General features: G+C 37.4%; 1 protein-coding gene across 1 annotated transcript; it reads right to left on the bottom strand.

Moving 5' to 3' along the window:
• Positions 1-14,762: 14,762 nt before the first annotated feature.
• LOC108611608 (uncharacterized) lies at positions 14,763-16,357 on the bottom strand. The gene has a single exon (XM_018004340.2). The coding sequence runs from the start codon at positions 16,117-16,119 to the stop codon at positions 14,872-14,874; it is 1,248 nt and encodes a 415-aa protein (XP_017859829.1). The 5' UTR covers positions 16,120-16,357; the 3' UTR covers positions 14,763-14,871.
• Positions 16,358-17,826: the final 1,469 nt, after the last annotated feature.

Below are 17,826 nucleotides of genomic sequence, written 5' to 3'. Positions count from 1 at the left end.
AATTGAGGTTTATGTTATGATATTTAGAGAAACGAAGGAAAAAATAAATAATTTCATTTGCAAAGGCATTTCAGCCAACAATTAAAGACTTCGATGAACTTTGCCTCAAAGTTTTATTTGATAACATTTTTAATTTGAAAAGTTTAGGTTAAATGTCCCTAAAATGTTATTTCTATAGAATAATTGAATATTTTGATATGAATAAAGGAGAAGAAAGCCAATTATTTTTATATTTAACAAACATTTCAGATGCAGCTGATGTAGAAAATTTGCAATAGAGATGCGAATAGTAAAAGTTTATGTATGTGAAGCTCATTGCAGGCAGAGATATAATATTTGAATCCAAATTATTTCTTATTTTATTATTATTTATGAAATCCAAATTATTTATAATACGAAATACAGCTGTTATATATTATTGGTCTACTAATAGATTTTCATATGTTAGCATAGATATTTTGCTATTCTGTAGAAATTGAAAATGTGAAATTCTGCTATTTCATAAATTACAAAATATTTCAAATATTTTAATGTTAATTAATAAATTAATTATTATTATTATTTTTTTTTTTTTTAATAATTTTTTCTTTTTCTTTTATAAGATTATAAATAAAATAAAATTTACATTGAATATATATTCAATACTTTATTTCGAATAAGCTTATAATTTTCCTCATATAATAAATTATGAACTCTGATTTGGTATGATACCAAAAAAAAAAAAAAATTAAATGTGTGTTTATTGTTGAATGTAAAACGTAATTTTTTAATAAATACCTTTTTAAACACTTATTTAATTTCAATTTATATTACATGTTTGATGTTGAAGAATAAAAACCCGAATCTGTAGATACTTCCTGACAAAGTAAAATCTTGAAACATTTTGATGTACTTATTACTTACTAATTACTCATAATAGCTATTATTAGCAAATTTTTTATAGAACAATAACTAATTTCACACTTTGCATAAAGTCCGCACTACGCCGTAACCTAAGCGCGTGCGAAGGCGTGCGTGTGTGTGTGCGAGTGTGTGTGTGCGTGTATGTGCTGCTGCTTATTACGCAGAATGATTCACATATCAGCTCTCTGCTTTTTCTGCTAGACGGCAACTCTTAATAGTTATGATTTAATATTTATATTAACATTGATTTGAGCACTTTGTTATTGCTCTGTAAATGTGTCACTAATCAAATATTGAATATTTGACTTTCATTATTATCCAACATTTTTAACAGCCATCATGCTTGAACAACAATAAAGAAACGTGCGAACAAAGGAAATAAAAGAAATTCCTGTTCTATTCGAGGAAATGTGAAATTTGGCAATTTACATTTCTATTGACTATTTGATAAAGACAATGTAAATAATATTCACATAATACTTACAGTTCAATAGGTCTTGGTAAACAAATAGATTTTTGTTTTCGACTCATTGCCAATTGTTGCTCAATGATTTATTCAATGCAAATATGAGTTTCTTCGAAAGCCCATCCATCTGACATTTATGCTGATTAATTGACAAAGTGTGCCAAACATGCGGGTGGCATAAATCACATTGAGAACGAGACTTGACATTGCCAGCAAAAATCAACTTGTTGTTGTTGTTGCTGTTGTTGTTGTTGTTGCAATGCAGCAATTTGTTTACAATATTTATGCAACAATTAATTGCTTGGCAAATGCTTTAAAATGATTGCCAGCTGTCGGCCAGCTTTTCACTTTAAATGCCAAACAATGTTGGCCATAAATAATGTCGAGCATACTCACACACACACACGCACACACACAGTCTCTCTCGCATTACATTTTATTTGCTTGCTTTTCATTTGAGCTTCAAAAATATTATTTACACTTTATGACTTCTTTATTTAACACTAATTGCTGCGTCTCAAATTTTGAGCACACAGCAAAAACAACAAAGCTGCTCCTAGCTCTAGGCCAAGTCCACATTCAAGCCAAAGCTGCTGCCAAAAACGATCTCAATGAGACATAAAAGGTAAACAACAACAATAATTGAATAAAACGTTATGTATTTAGTACCAAAGCTGAATATGAAATGCTCTAGCTGTAACTAAATAATATTTTTAATGACTAAACAGTTTCTATTTCGTTGAGCCTAGAAATTAGATTTAGTAATACTAAATATACCATAAAAATTGGAGCTCTAATAATTATAGAACTTAACTAAATAATAGCCAAGTTATCATATATGTATATACAAATTTTTTATTTCGGTCAAATTTTTGTTAGGTAAGGGATTGGCTCTTAGTTGGGAACTCATTAATAATTTAAATGGAAAATAAGTTTTGGTTCAACTTTTGAATTATAATTATTAATATATTTGTATTTATATTTAATTATATTTTTTTGATGAAAGAAAAATAACAGAATGCAACTGAAAATGTAAAATAAAATAGCTAAAATAAATAAAAAAAAAAAATAAATAAAAAATAAGATATAATAAGATCAGAATAAAATTTCTAAAAATCTGTATATAAGAAAATCAGAATAAAATTCCTTAAATTAATATACAAAAGTGAAATATAAGACACAACACTTTTGGTATAGTGTAAATTGATTAAAATTAAGGTGTCCCATATAAATAAATAAATATAATCAAATCAGAACAAAAAGTTATTCTTAAAAGGCTGTTCTAAATAAAAAGCAATCAGAATCGGAATTTGATTACATCTAGAAATCTTATATGATTATGAACCATATTCTATTCCATACATAGTTAGACTCTTAGATAAGTAAGAAGTATGGAAATTTTAAATTCTCAAAAGTCAGCTAGTTTGTAAGAAATGCGACAGTTCTAGCTTAAACTTGTTGTTGCTCAGCTGTGTTGCATAATGTTTGCACTTGTAGGCAATATATCCATATATAATCGTAGAGTATAATTTTGCCTGTTTCTCTACTCTTACATCAGATGGCTATTCCTATTTCAGGGCTCTGTGATATGACCAGCAGTTGCAATTACAATTTTTGGTGCAGGCTTTTGCAAGATTCGCTCTCAACTAACCAGCAGCAGCAACAACAAGAAATACAAGCACACACACACACACCCACACATATGCAGATAATATCGCACAACTTTTGCTTGCGCTTCTCCTGCTTCTTTTTCTTTTTCTTGCTCTTCTGGTTTATTTTAATGCTTCTGCCTTAGCATATGCTTCTTTATGGCTTCTCTTTGGCTCTGTGTAAAGTTTATTTTTCTTACTTATTATTATTATTATTATTTTGGCGCTCGTCTTGTTGTTGTTTTTGTTGTTGCTTTGCTTTATACAAGTCTGCATGTGTGTGTGTGTGTATTCTTGTAATTAATTTCGTGCTTCGAAACATCTGCAGCTGTATTTTTACTGCAGCTTCCTCCAAATTACGCATACGCCCCGTGTTGCCTGCATGACGGAGCTGTCTGGGGTTTGGGTTTTCTGGCCGAAAACTTGATGAGTTGGCTTCGTTCCTTATGTTTGTTTTGCGCATTTTATTCTATTCCATTTTATTTTGTTTTGGTTTATTGTGTTTGTTTGCCTTTTTATTTAGCCGGCAGCAAACAGCTCGCTTTAAGTTCTTTGCCAATTTGTCTAACTTGATTTAATGCGATAAATAAATATTTGCCAGCCAGGCAAGCAGACGGACAGCCACTGAAACATACAGACAGACAGACAGACAGACGACAGACTCTCTCACAATTGACACAAGAAATTCTTGCAAATATCATAGGCAAAATCTGGGAAAAACGTGGCACAGCTGCTGCCGCAGCACACGGCGTAAGTGCAATGTGCCGTAACCGGCACAGCCGGGACATAGCCACAGCCACAGTTACAGTTACAGTTACAGTTACTGACAAAACACAACAGTAGCAGTAGCAGCAGTAACAACAACAACAACAACAACAACAACAACAATAATACTGAGCAGAAGCACACAAATGTTGCTTGGGATACACATGAGCAGTTGTCGCTAGTCTGTCTGGCATAAGATGGTAAGGAGACCATCTATACTCTACTTTTGCGTAAGTCACTTGAATATGTCGATCAAACTAACAGCAACTTTTAATAATTTCACTTCAATTTATATTTGAAGTCAAGCTGCGGAGCTGTGAGTTGATCAAAATTTTATTTATATTTAATATAAGCCAAGGCTCAAAGAATGTGTTAAACTTTAATTGATTTAAATAGGTAATTAAAATAATAATTAAATACATAAAAAACGAGAACTGGCTGTGGCTTGGTTTAATCAAATTTCAAGCTAAGGCTTGTGAATGATTACACTTGACTGGAAAGGCGTTTAGTTGATATTGATCTTTATTCTTCTAAGTCCGGGTATTTAGATCCAGACTTATGTATTAATTTAGCCTAGTATAGATAGACCATTCTCATTCTAAGAAGGGGCTCAGCATTGGTCTATTGTTTGTTCTTATATATCGCTGAGTTGTAAGGTCAGAGTTCATCTCTTACATGTTCTTATCATATCGCTATAGTTTTATAGGTCAGCGTTCATCTGTCTTTTTTAGACGCTTAGCTATTCCTAATGCACCACTCGTTGAGTGCGTGGGAGCCATGTATACGATGTTTGTATATCTGTATGCTCATGTCTGAAAGGAGTAAAAATAAGTGACAGATCGTATGCATTTAATCTAAAGCAATGTAGCTAATCAATAGTTTATATGATCATAACGAAGGATGCCATCATTTTACATTATGCTTAAGATATTTATTTTGATAGCTAGAAATTAATGATTTCATTTATTAGATTCAGTGAGCAAAACTTATATAAGAATTCAAGCTAAAATTTATATTCCAATGCGAATTTCCTAAGCTTAACTAGAGTTGTTGGCCATCGTCTGTTGCCTGGTATATACATATATATGTATTTCTTTCATAATATCTCAGCTTTGACTAGAGCATCTGGCCGTCGTCTCTTGCGTTGTCTCTTCGTTTCCGTTGGGTTGTTGCAGCTGCATTTGCCTAACCAGCCGCAATGTCGCGTTGCAAGGTAAACAACTGGCAGACTCACAGGATTTTCCATTACACAAGATATTTGAGGCAGCCTTTGCCGGGCTCGGGCTCTGCAAATGTTATTTTACTTTTCTTTTCTTCTCTTTTTTTCCATTGCTTGCAACATTTGGCTTGGTAGTTTCTTTACACTTTGGAGTTTTGGGCTTCTGGCATAATCTGACGCCTGTCTGCCGATCAAACACTCAAAAATCACGCGGCGCGCAACAACAATTGTTGCAGGGGTAACCGAAAGGGTCGACTGTTGACTAATCCGGCAGGCAGAGCGAGAGCTGCCTGCAGATTTGCCACAGATTTCGCACTTCAATTTCGAAGGTAAGAAAATGTTGTGCTGTCAGCTCAAGTTATTTGTTGTTGCAGTCAGCAATTGTGTCGCGTTGCATGTCGTTTTCCATTCCGATTGTGTCAGTTACATGTTGCAGGCCCCCGCTCGACACGCCCCACTGCCGGGCCATGTGCCAAAGACGGCCAATGATTGAGCAGCGCCCAGGCAATTGCACATTGGGCACGTATGCAAACAGTTTGGGAATCAGCCGGGCCAGAGGCACGATGGCTACGCCTCGGTGTGCGTTTTGGTTAGACAAACTTTCGGGCTGCAATTTTGTCAGGCAGCCGGCATGGCAAAAGAAGAAATAGGTAACAACAACAACAACAACAACAACAGAAAAATCTAAACAACACTGCGTACAAGAGAAAATGACAAATTCATTCGTTCGTTTCTCGTTTCTGGTTTCTGGTTGGAATTTTCGGTTTTCTGTTCACCTACCGAACAATTTCCGTTGCATTTTGTGTGCCAAAAAATTGCATTGCAATGCCTAAATACAAAGTAAGCAGCAGCATCAGCAGCAGCAGGAATGGCTCGAAGGACAGGAAACAAACGTCTAAAGCTCTGCTGCTTCTGCTCCTCCTGTGCTGCTCCTGCTGCCTCCTGTTGTCATTGTTGACTTGCCCCCTGAAGGGCGAAATGCTGCAATGAACCTGCACCGGAAGTGAGTTTTACTAACTAGAATCGACAATAAGTTTCATAGCTGGTCGGAGATGGTTTGAAAATATGCATGGCCTTTGATTTGGCATTTTGCAAGTGTTAACCCAGAATTGGGAATTAACAGCCTTCTGGGGCATCCGAATATCCGTCCACAGGGATTGTTGACAATTCACTTTCTTCAATTGAGTATGGCTTCTGAGTTCATTCTGTAACTTCGCATAGTTTTCCAACTCTCAATTTGTGTTGCCTACTTTTGAGAGTTGCATAGAAACTTGGCTAAGAAATCATCTAGGTTTTTTATTTACTCTCTTCTAATTGGATAAAGCAGTTTGGCTTTAAATTAATTTAGTGAAATGTTTTTTAATAATATAAATTTATTGTTTAGATATAAATATTGTTTAGATATAAATATATAAATATAAATAAAAATAATAAAATAAAAAAAAAAAAAAATAATAAAATAAGATCTCGTTTATAATATATCTCTGTTTAAAGTATAATATTTAGAATAAAATAATTTATCTATTTTTTTTAATTTTTTTTTATTTCATTGTTATTGCTGTTATTATATATATATACATATATATATACATATATATATATATATATATTATATATATATATATAATTTTATTTATTTATTTATTTTTTTTTTTAAGTTAAGTTTGCCACTTTTATATTTTGACACCACTTATTGAACAAGAGGAGGCTGGCAATTGTGCCACGCCCTCTATTCCTCTATTGTAAATGAAAAAAGCGCATTGTCGCGCACTGGACACAGTGCAGCACATTGTTCTGCTCGAGAGAGAGAGAGGGAGTGGGGCAGTTGATGGTGGGGCGGAGGGGGGCGGAGGGGTTAACAGCAGCACAAACGGAACGCGCCGTAAAATATCACACGCTGAAAACGTTTTGTGCCGCATTTGTGTGGCATTTAATTAAATGAATTTTTTGTTTCTCTGCGAATTTTTTGTTCTTTTCTTTTTGGGGGGCCACGACGTCACATGAAATATGCGCAGAGCGAGCAGAGCTTGGACCACAAGAAATGAATGGAAACGAGAATGTAAGAGCCAACAGGCGACTGTGCAAAAAGGTGTTAATGGTCGACTATGAAATTCCATTTGCATTTTCGCACACACCTCGGTCAGAAAAAATTATAAAATTAAAATGAGCATGTGACAAACCAAAAAAAAAAAAAAAAAAAAAGAAGTAGAGAATAGATGAAACACAGAAAAGAGAGAGAGAGAGAGTGAGGGAGTGAGGGAGTAAGAGCAGGGGAGACAGGTATAAAATGCCAAATTTTTAATGTAAATTTTTTACACTCACTTGTTGTCGTTGTTGTTCTTGTGTTTCCACCTTGCTAAGTAATGGTAATTAGGCGTGGAAAAATCCATTAGCTGCATATACCTGGCAGCCCTTGAGCTGCTGCACCTGCACCTGCTGTGCCAGCTGCATCCGGTGCAGCTCCCAAAGCAACAGACGGCTGCAATTAGCCAGGGCTAAGGCTGGGCTAGGCACAGGCCTGACTGGATTCCCACTGTTGCCACTGACGAAAGCCAGCGGAACTTTTGATAATACCGTTATATTTGTACAATCTATATATACTGAATAGGTTTAACTTGAAAGGAGAGAGCTAAGTATTATATATATCTCTTTACTCGTATATTTAGCTGTGGCATTTGATAGTCGTATTTAAGAACTAATAAAAGAGTAAGCTACAATAATCAAATTCCAATAATTTATAAAGATTTCGATAGGCTAATACGGGAATTGAATATTAAATTCAAACGACTCGAAGGGCATCTGCTCTTCGTACAGAATCAACTGGCCAAAGTCTGTATTCATTATTGATGTATGCTTATACACATACACATATATTTTATTATATATATGTATGTATGTACGCGAGCATACATATGTCAAAGTCAAGAAGCGATGATTAACTCGGCAGGCTGGTCATTTTTTTTATTTGGTTTCCTTTTTTTATATTTTTTTATATTTATTTTTCATTTAATCCAGCCGTGAAAATGCTTTACCATAATTGCATAACACTCGAACTGAAAATGTGCGGTTGACAGGCGACATGTCATTTCACCGCAGAGTGGGGCTTTTTTTGTTTGCCTATAGTTCTTTTTGCGTGGGACGGCAACATAATTGTTTTAAATTAATTGCGAATTGTGTATGCAAAAAGCATAAAGTGCACTTCAAATATGTTAAAGGAACAATGCGAAAAGCCTCCGCACAGCGGGTTATTTATTGACCGCAGCAACAACAACAGACACTCGTTTACGCTCTCGCATAACAAGAGGCTTAACTCTGGGTACGACTCCTCCCCCTCCTCCACCATCTCTGAGTCCAACTCCAGTTCGAGTTGCAGCTCACATAAATCAAATGAAATTAACTCAAAGCGCACAGCAAGCAAATAGAGTGTTGAATTTTTACAAACCACAAAAGGCGAGACTTACAACACACAGACAGGCGCACACAGACAGGCACTCACTCACACACATGCACACCCAATCATACTTTATTTACTCTATAAAGTTTAGAAGCTCGCCGCATAGCGCAGCACATCAAGTGAGACATCAGCTCGACGACAATTTCTTAAATGTTTCGTACAAATGAGAATAGAATCGTGGCTAGCAAATAACATATACAGGCGTGCGCAAGTTGCTTAAACTAATGCAATCGAAAGCTGGGCCATAGACGAACATCAATATACCCTATACCAATAGAAACCTGAAATATGAATCGAGTGAATCCGTTGAACTTCTTTAACTGAACAGATGATATCAGAAGAGAATAGGATGGCAAACATCTTTAGCTACTTATAAGTATGTATAGGTATATTCCCATAAGATTCTATCTATATAACAAATTCAACTATCCAGCTATATTACCATGAATCCGGTTTTGTTTCAAGAAAGTTAACCCTCAATTGGAATTTATTTAATCTCATATTTGAAATTTGTTCACTTTATATTTCGCTAGCCTCGGTGAACTTGGCTAAACTATGCACTTAACTAAATTTAGAGAGCATACATTTTCCACCTGAACTCCTGTCTGGCACACATCTCATGTCTACAAAAATCAGTATTATTTTTTCTGTATTTTTTTTTTCTCTTTTTCTTTACGCCAAGAAATTGCGCGCTGGTAAAAAAAGGCGAAACGTTTTACGATTTGCCATGTGTGGCAGGACCATAAGACGGACGGACGAACGGATGGAGCGACGGACGGAAGGAAGCTGCTGGCAGAGTGCGGCAGGGGCGTGGGACTGGGGGGGAGGGGCAGACCGCCAAGTTCAGCACTTTGGCGAGTCAAGTGCTTTTCATTTTCCGAGCACGTCGCCGCGTCATAAAACAAAAAACGCATGGAGCGCAACGGGGCGGGCACGTTTAGCATATATATTTTCACACTTGCAATCATACTTTAAGCAGATGAACACACGCACACACACACACACACACACGCGTTGACACTAGTGATGGGACTTTTGCGGTGAGACAAACGATGTTTACTTATATTAGAGACTTGAAAGAGAAGCAGCAGCTCATATCTCTGGAGTGTCACAGAGGTATTGCTGACTAAAGCCGGCTTAAGAATATATACATATATATTTATTACATATATTTCTTTAAAATATTTTCTTTTTTATGTTGTTTTTATTGTAGTTAATTTCCTTTCATGTTTACTCTCTGTCCTTCGACAACAAATTCTTATCACTATCAGCAAACTATTTTTTATTTTGCACAGTAAATCAACATTCAGTAATTCAGTAACTGTGATGACTTATATTAGAATAATTCATAATTCAAAAATAAATCAATGCAGCAATTCAATAATTATTATTTAATTTGGAAGACAAATAGTTGAAAAATAAAAAATACATAGAATTTATAAATTCAAAGTTTGTTATAAACGGACTATTAAAAAAAAATAAATAAATAAACATACAGTGCTTTAGCCTGACTGCCTCATAGTTTCCCTCCAATAACCCAGCAAAGTCTATATATAATGCAGTCTCTGACTATTGCCAATTTCTCTTCCCTTTTACATTCTCCTGCTGCTTATTTTACAATCGAACTGAATCGAGCATAGTTTGCATTGTGCAAAGCTCTGTCAGCTCATCTCTAACAGCGACATGGGATAAGGCCGTGTTATCTTCATTTACACTCACAAAGTCGAGCCATAAAAGTGCGTCGGAATTGTCGCCAAAACTTTTGCTTTCTTAATTTTTTGTCTTCACATGCACTGATAATAATTTTTTTTTTTTTTTTTTTTTTCTTGCTTCTTTGTTTGCCTCTGCCTTTTTGGACTTTGTTGCTGTGCCAATCGCAAATGCAAACCCACACCCACAGCCACATCCCAAAGCTCAACACTGTATCTCTTTTTTATGTGTGAGCGCACTTTATGAGGAATTCGCTTCAGTTGGTTATTTTATCTTCGGGCTGAAGGGCTCACTCAGTTGTCAACGTGGAGGTTTTAATTAAAAGCTCATAGGTCGACGACGCGCATCGTAATTACCGAAACTGACAAAATTTCATAAATAATTTATACAAATAAATTAATATTAATGTTGTCCTGTTGGCGGCCCTAATGGCCCTCACAGCCTCCGCTCCGCTAGACGGGCGGGCGTCTCTGCTTTATGTTCATTATTGTGGCTGACATTGTGAACCGGATTGACTTTGGTTCGCAGTTTGCCTGCTAAACTGACACTGAAAGGATTTGAGCTGCCAGGCCAAGCCGGGGCACGCCCCACCGCCCATTATGCCTGACATTAATGATAGATATTGTTTAGAGTCGGCGAGAATCTATAAATCTGTACATTAAATATGCCCCAATGCGAAGTAATAGTAGTTGAAAAGTTCACAGCGCTCTCTCTAATGCTGATGAATGGCCGTCTCTGGGAGTTTGATAAGTCACGTCGAATGCCGCCTAATGGAACTGAAAGCAGTACCCCACACCCCACACCCCACACCACACACCACACACCCCACAACCCGCACCCACTTGGTGCCCAACTGCATTGAGTACTAATGCTCCCATTGCTCGTCGTTCTCGTTGTGAAACTTTACTCTGACGAGTTTCAGGGTTGCTTCGTGGTTTCAACTGTTTTGGTTACGTTGGCAACTTTGCATGCGGTTTGTCTCTGGTTTGCATAAGGGTACAACCGTTCGACCATTCGACTAGTCGACACCCGTTGCCATGCCACAAATGAATTGCAGGCCAGCTGCAATTGCTGCACTTGATTTGTGGTACGACTTGATGGCTAACAATTATCTGACAACAGTTTGTCCGACCGACCGACTGTCAGCTCCAACTTTGAATAAACTGTGGCTAGCTCGGGCCCGTTGACACATCTGACCAAGCACAGTTAAGATTTAGCCAGAGCATAACATTTGCAGCAAGTCCAAGTGCAACTCGACTAAATACTGCAGCAATTAGCTCGTTTCAATTGATGTTGTTGGCCATGAGCGAGCCAATGGATAGATAGATAGATAGATGATTAGCTAAGCAATTAAATTTATTTGAATTATTATGTCTTATTGAAAAAAAAAAACAGAAATGGGAAATTTTAATTAACATTATTTATGATTAAATATATTTATTGCTCAAACATTATAATTTCTATTTTAATATTTTTATTTTAATATTTTCCAACTTAAGAAATTAGCAACTGAAAAAAAATTCTAATTATTTTTACTTAATGTTTTATATATTGAATGTTATATATATTTGGTTTTTTTTTTTTTTTTTTTTTTTTTTTTTTTTTTTTTTTGTGTTTTTTTGTTTTACTGCCTAATATATCATATATTATTATTTACAATCAATTTTTTTTTATCACTAAAGTAAAATATCTTTTAGTATTTTCAATTGCAATATTTATAAATGTTAAATATAATATTTTTTTGGGATTTATAAAAAGATATGTATAAATAGTTTTTGTTTATCTTTAAATTAAAAATTATACGATTATACATTTTAAATGCTCAGTTTTTTTCTGTAAATAATTTTCCAATTTTCAAACTTCTCACTAATCTTTACATTTTTTTTAAATTTTTATTTTAAAAGTAAATATAAAATATCAGTAGATATTTAATCTTATTTATATAATTGAATTTACCTATGACGCACGATTATATTTAGAGTTTAAAATTAGCATCGGGTTTCGTGTCAATCAGCTTCTGTCAGTGTGCTGTAGCTGATTCATTTATCAATTAAGCGTAATTAGAATTTTACTTTTATTTACTGCTGGGGCAACGCCTTCAGCTGTTCGCTTTGGCTAATTAAAAGCGAAAAATCTTGCTGCCAAAAAATTGATGGGGCGTGGCTCATTAACCTATTGCCACGGGTCGCCAAGGCACAAAACAGCTAATTGCGCTACCATTTTCCATTTTCTATTTTCCATTCTCAGAGCTGTCAATAGGAAATTTTCCTTTTTTTTATTATGTTAATTTTATTTTCGTTTCTTGGTTTGAGATTTTTTTTAGAATAAGGTTGCGCTCAATTGCTTTTGTAATCAATCAAAGTCAGACGAAATGTGGGTGGTACGTGAGGTTGGCAGAAGTGAGGGGTGCTGAGAGGAGGGGAGGAGTATGTTTTATGCTATTCTAAGTTGCGCTTCTAAAATGCTGCCAAACTCATCTCCAGCTGCAGCAGCAGCGGCAGCAGCGCCACCAACTGAGCCAACAACCAAAGCCAGAGAGCGATGATTGTCATGTGAGCTGCTCCATTTGCTGTTCTGTGGTGTTGACGTGACACTTGAACGACACTTGACGCCCGATAATTGATATCGTAACAGGAAAAGGGTTTACAGAGCGAATAGCGAGTGGGTGTATGGGGCGGGGCACATACTTGACAAGCTGCTTGTAATTATCGCTGACACATATCGTTGTTGCCGCTGCCGCAGCGACATTCGATGAATCAATGTCAGCCAAATTTACATATTTTCAATTTTCTATTCAAAAAATAATAATAAGAGAAACTAAGAAAATAAATGGAAATACCATACCGTATCAAATGTGCCGAAATTTAAATGAGCTATAAACTACATTAAAAGAATCAATTTACCCTAACAAAAAATCTGAAATAAATACAATTAAATAAAATAATTATATTATCAAAAATATCTAAAATATCTAATATATTCAGATAACTCTGAAATGTTTATAAAATAGTGAATATATGTATTTAATTGTATTTATTTATTAATGTTTATTATAGGGCATAGTCGAATCTCTTTGGCTATTCAGCCATCTTTTAAAGCTTTGCCAAAAATCGTAATCTTTGTGAATTGCTGGCATTTTATTGGAGCTGCTTTGCCGCTTTCAACTCAACGATATTGGACACGATGGTAAACAGTCTTAGAAGCTCTAAGGATATAACCACATTAGCAAACACCTGCATGTGTGTGTGCGTGTGTGTGTGCGTGTGCGTAGCCCGGTCATTTAATGCAGAGCTTCTGCTAGTACCTGCCTTTTGCTTTACTTTTAATTACCAACTCAAATTACACGGCCAGACACACATACACAATGGGGCACACACACACACACACACACACACACACACACACTCATACAGTTACATTTGGCAGCTATTTTGCAAGAGGGAACAGAAAAACGTTGCAACAGCTGTTTGGCTTGTACTTGGCCGGAATGCCATAAGAGAGGGAGAGCGAGAGTGCGAGTGAGAGAGATGGAGAGATACTCATGGCAGTCCCGAAGAGGAGCTGCTCACGGCTGGTTGGCAGGGCGAGAAAGCAGAACCGCAGAACTAAACTTCAGCAGTCGCCATCGTTTGCTGCACATTTCATTACAATGCCATTGTATTCAAATCCTATTATAAAACGCAAAGCACTGCAGTGGGAGCAAGGGACATGGCGCGAGAAAGAGTGTGGCAGAGAGAGAGAGAGAGAGAGAGAGAGAGATAGAGGGGAGGGGGGGGGGGTATGGTAATGCTGCAGCTGGAGAAGTTCGTGTTTGCAGCACGTTTCCACTTTCGCACTTGGTAAACATAAGTTGGCCACGCACAGACACAGACGCGTTTCAGAAGGGGGTGTGGCTGTGTAACGGAACTGGCTAGTGGAGACGTGAAGGCAGCCCGCCCGTGTGCAACACTCCATAAAATAATTACCAACACCAACGCAGCAGCAGCAGCAGCCCAGCCAGAGATAGGTAAGAAAAGGCAATGGCCAAAAAGCGAGTTGGAAACGGCATGAAATAAGCCGACCTTAACCCAACGAAGACCAAAGGCCAAATAGAATTTAGTGAAAACATATAAAAGAGAATATCATTTATATAAATATCAATAATATATTATACATGTATTTTTATTTTTTATTAAAATTAGCTTAAGTAATATTTGATTTATGGCTTTCTGGGGTTAAGCAGCTGCCCAGGTAAATTCAGTCAGTAAACTGCATAAGCGGAAGAAATTATTCTGTAAGTCAGTCCAAAAGAAATTAAGGCGCAAAATACATATTTGCAGGCGGAGCTGCAATATTCAGCTACGGTAAAATATGCATTTAGATGTGCAAAAATTCACAGGAAAAAAAGAAAAAAAAAAAAAAAAAAAAAAAATAGCTAACAAGCACAAAGTTCTCAAGTTCAATAAGCTAACTCTTAAGCTAAGCTGGGTCAGATTAAGCTCTTTGCGCTTAAATTTGGGGGATTATTAGCTAGTATCATGAATATGAATATTCGATATACAAATATATATCGATTAATTGCCCTAAATTCAAATAAAATCTGACTCTTCGCGTAGATAAATTTTCACAATAAAATTTTTATATGCGTATCGCTTAAAAATATAATACTACGGAATACATTTAAGGGGGAAAGGAGCTTTTTTCTTTCACTTTTTGCTAATAACAGTTAATCGATATCTTGCTCTTCAGCGCCCGTGAGTGTGCTCTCGTCCAAGGTGACGCCTTGCAGCTCAATATAGCGCAGCTTGCTCTGCGCCGACCAGGGCCTGATCCAAGGCAGCGACATCAGCATCATGATCTGGGATGGTATATACTTGCACGGCAACAGGGACAGCAAATCTTCACTCTTTCTCTCCAGGGATTGCGCAACATCATCCAGCTCTGTAAAGAGCAGATGCTGCAGGCTCTCTGGCTCCGGTTCTGGTTGTCGTTGCGATTGAGATTGTGATTTGGATTTTTGTGGCAGCTGCAGCTGCTCCTCGCACAGCATGGAGAGCAGCAGGTGCTCGGTGAAGATCGCGTGCTGCTGCCGTTGGTGATTGTCTCGCCGAGTCGCCTCCACGTCGGCTCCGTTCTGCTCCGCCATCCACTGCTGCAGCAGATAACGATCTGCCTCCGCGTGGTCCAGCACCATGGCAGAGCTGCCGCCATCAGTGGCGCCTATGTGGGCAGGGCCGTGGGTCAGTGCCTCAGGGCTAGCAATGGCTAGGGCAGCAGGGCGTGAACGTGAATCGCCTTCCAGGTAGCTGGCATTCGATTGGCTAAAGCGCAAATCCGGACGCAGGCGCCGCAGCTCCGATAGCTGATACAGTATGTCGATGCCCGCTTCCGAGTCCACGCGGCTGCTGCTGTTTGAGCGCGCTGAGCTGCGGCTAGTGCTGCCATTCTGGTTGCCCGCTGCCGACTGCTGTTGGCGTCGCCGACGACGCGATGCTCGGGCTAAAGCATGACGTAGCGGCGGCGTATTCGGATCCAGCAGATTGGCGTGCTCGATGTGGTTGAGCAGCAAATGGCGTGCCAGGTTGCGGATGGCCACCAGCTCGATTCCCGGCAGTCCGGCGCACATGGGGCACACCACATGGCTGTCGGCCTGGCGATGCAGGGTCACGACATGATCGATCAGCTCCTTGGCCGTGTGCCCGAATATGCCGCAATAGGGACAGGTATAGCAATTGGGCAGATGCATCAATTCAAGCAGCTCGCCATTGAGCAGCAGTTCAGGCAGCGGCTGATAGGGACGATCCTGCTCGATCAGCAGCTGCATGGGATGCTCAACGCGATGATCCAGCGTCTCCACATGCTGATCATAGCACTCTCCGCACAGGTCATAGTTCACACAACGTAAACAGTGAAACCGCCTGCCATGGAAATTGTGAGTTTGACAGCCATCGCAGCAAAAATTTCGATGGCCCATAGATTTGTCAGGAATGGATTATCAACGATCGCCACTTCCAAATTGGACACAGAATTAATGATCGATTTGTTAGACAGATTAGGAAATGATGCTTGGGGACGAAATTAAGCAAAAATGTGGTCGAAAAAGTCTGGCAAGGCGTTTGGAATTTCAATTATTTATGCTCAAATGACAGATATCAAAATGTACTGTGCGTTAAGCGAGCTCTTAAATTTGTGAATGAATAATTTTTATGAGCATTTCCCAAACGTTAAAATATACATATATTCGATTTAACGAAATTTAAAAAAATTACATTTATATTGCAGTTATAAGTAAATTTCATTTTTATTTATTAAATATTGTACAAAATATTTAATATACATATATTTAATTATTACTATTTGCAGATTTTCCCCAAGAGACACAAATATCAAACAAAAAAGGAGAGAGAACTACATTTGAGCAATGCAATAGATCAGCAGCCAGCTCGCTCCCACTTATGTCAAATGAAAAAGAGATCAGAGAGGGAGAGAGATAGAGAGAGTCGTGAAATGGCAGCTCCTTGACTCAGGCACCTCTCCCATGCTCAACAAAATAATGGCCGCTTCCCATTGCCCATTAGATATCCCATGCCTGTCGTACTGCTCACACTCACATGCCTCCTACTCAGCATTGCAAATATATATGAAGAAGCACCACAACAGCAATAATGGCAACTGCAGGTAACAGTAATTTCCAAAATTCTCCAATACAGTGGTGGCTGTTTAAATGAGTATGCTCTCAGTCGCTCTCAGTTCAATCATTAGCACAGTTCACTATTTGCATAGAAGAAGTAAGTAAGTATAAATAGCACTGTTACTTTCTGTATTGTTTCTAATTAATGTAATAAAAGCAGTTAGCATATGTAAACTGTATATGAAGTATATTTCGTTTAAGAAATACAACCTTTTCTTTAAATGAGAAAGCGCTTGAGTGCTTTCCACGAATACATTTTATTCCAGAAATAAACTCTTGTTTTTTTGGGGCATATATCCTACTTCCAGTTGGCAACTTTCTTTGTAATTTCTGATTAAATTGTATATTAAGTAATTCATACTTATGTATATAAATAAAACTTGGCCCAGTAGGTGTTGTCGTCATTTACTCGCTCCCTCTCTCTCTCACTCCCTCTCTCTTTCGCTCAAAATATCTATCTCTTGCTTACACACTCGAAACTCGTGGGCGTGTGTCTGCGCTTAACTTTGTTTGACTTTGATGCTGTGTTAAAATATTTTAATTACTTCATTGCCGGCAGCATTAAAAAAGTTTATTGTTACATCATTACATTCTGCTGCTTGGCGGCTGATGTCTGCCACACGCAGCCTAACAAAATGAGAGACGGCTACTTGAGTCATTTTACATACATACATATGTATATAAAAAATACATCGATTTGAATGAAAAGTGGAGCAGAACAGTTGAACAGAATTCACTAGCAGGAAGATCAAATGTTAGCTAGCATAGTTGAGTTAATTAACATACACGTATTATGTAAATTGCTCTCAGTTAAGTGTTATACTGGAATGGGGTTTAATCGGTTGCACTGCTCACACACAGAAGTGCTGCAATCGGAGGCGTCATACTTACACTTACAAATTCTTGCTAGTAGTTTCGCTCAACGGTACAAGCTCGAAAAGTCAGAGTACCCGCCTTTCGAACTCTACACAGCAACTTCTGATGCTTCTG

The sequence above is a fragment of the Drosophila arizonae genome, chromosome 3 (genome assembly GCF_054131065.1).
Source record: "Drosophila arizonae isolate 15081-1271.41 chromosome 3, UAZ_ARI_1.0, whole genome shotgun sequence".
NCBI lineage: Eukaryota > Metazoa > Arthropoda > Insecta > Diptera > Drosophilidae > Drosophila > Drosophila arizonae.
This window is presented reverse-complemented; position numbering and strand designations above follow the sequence as displayed.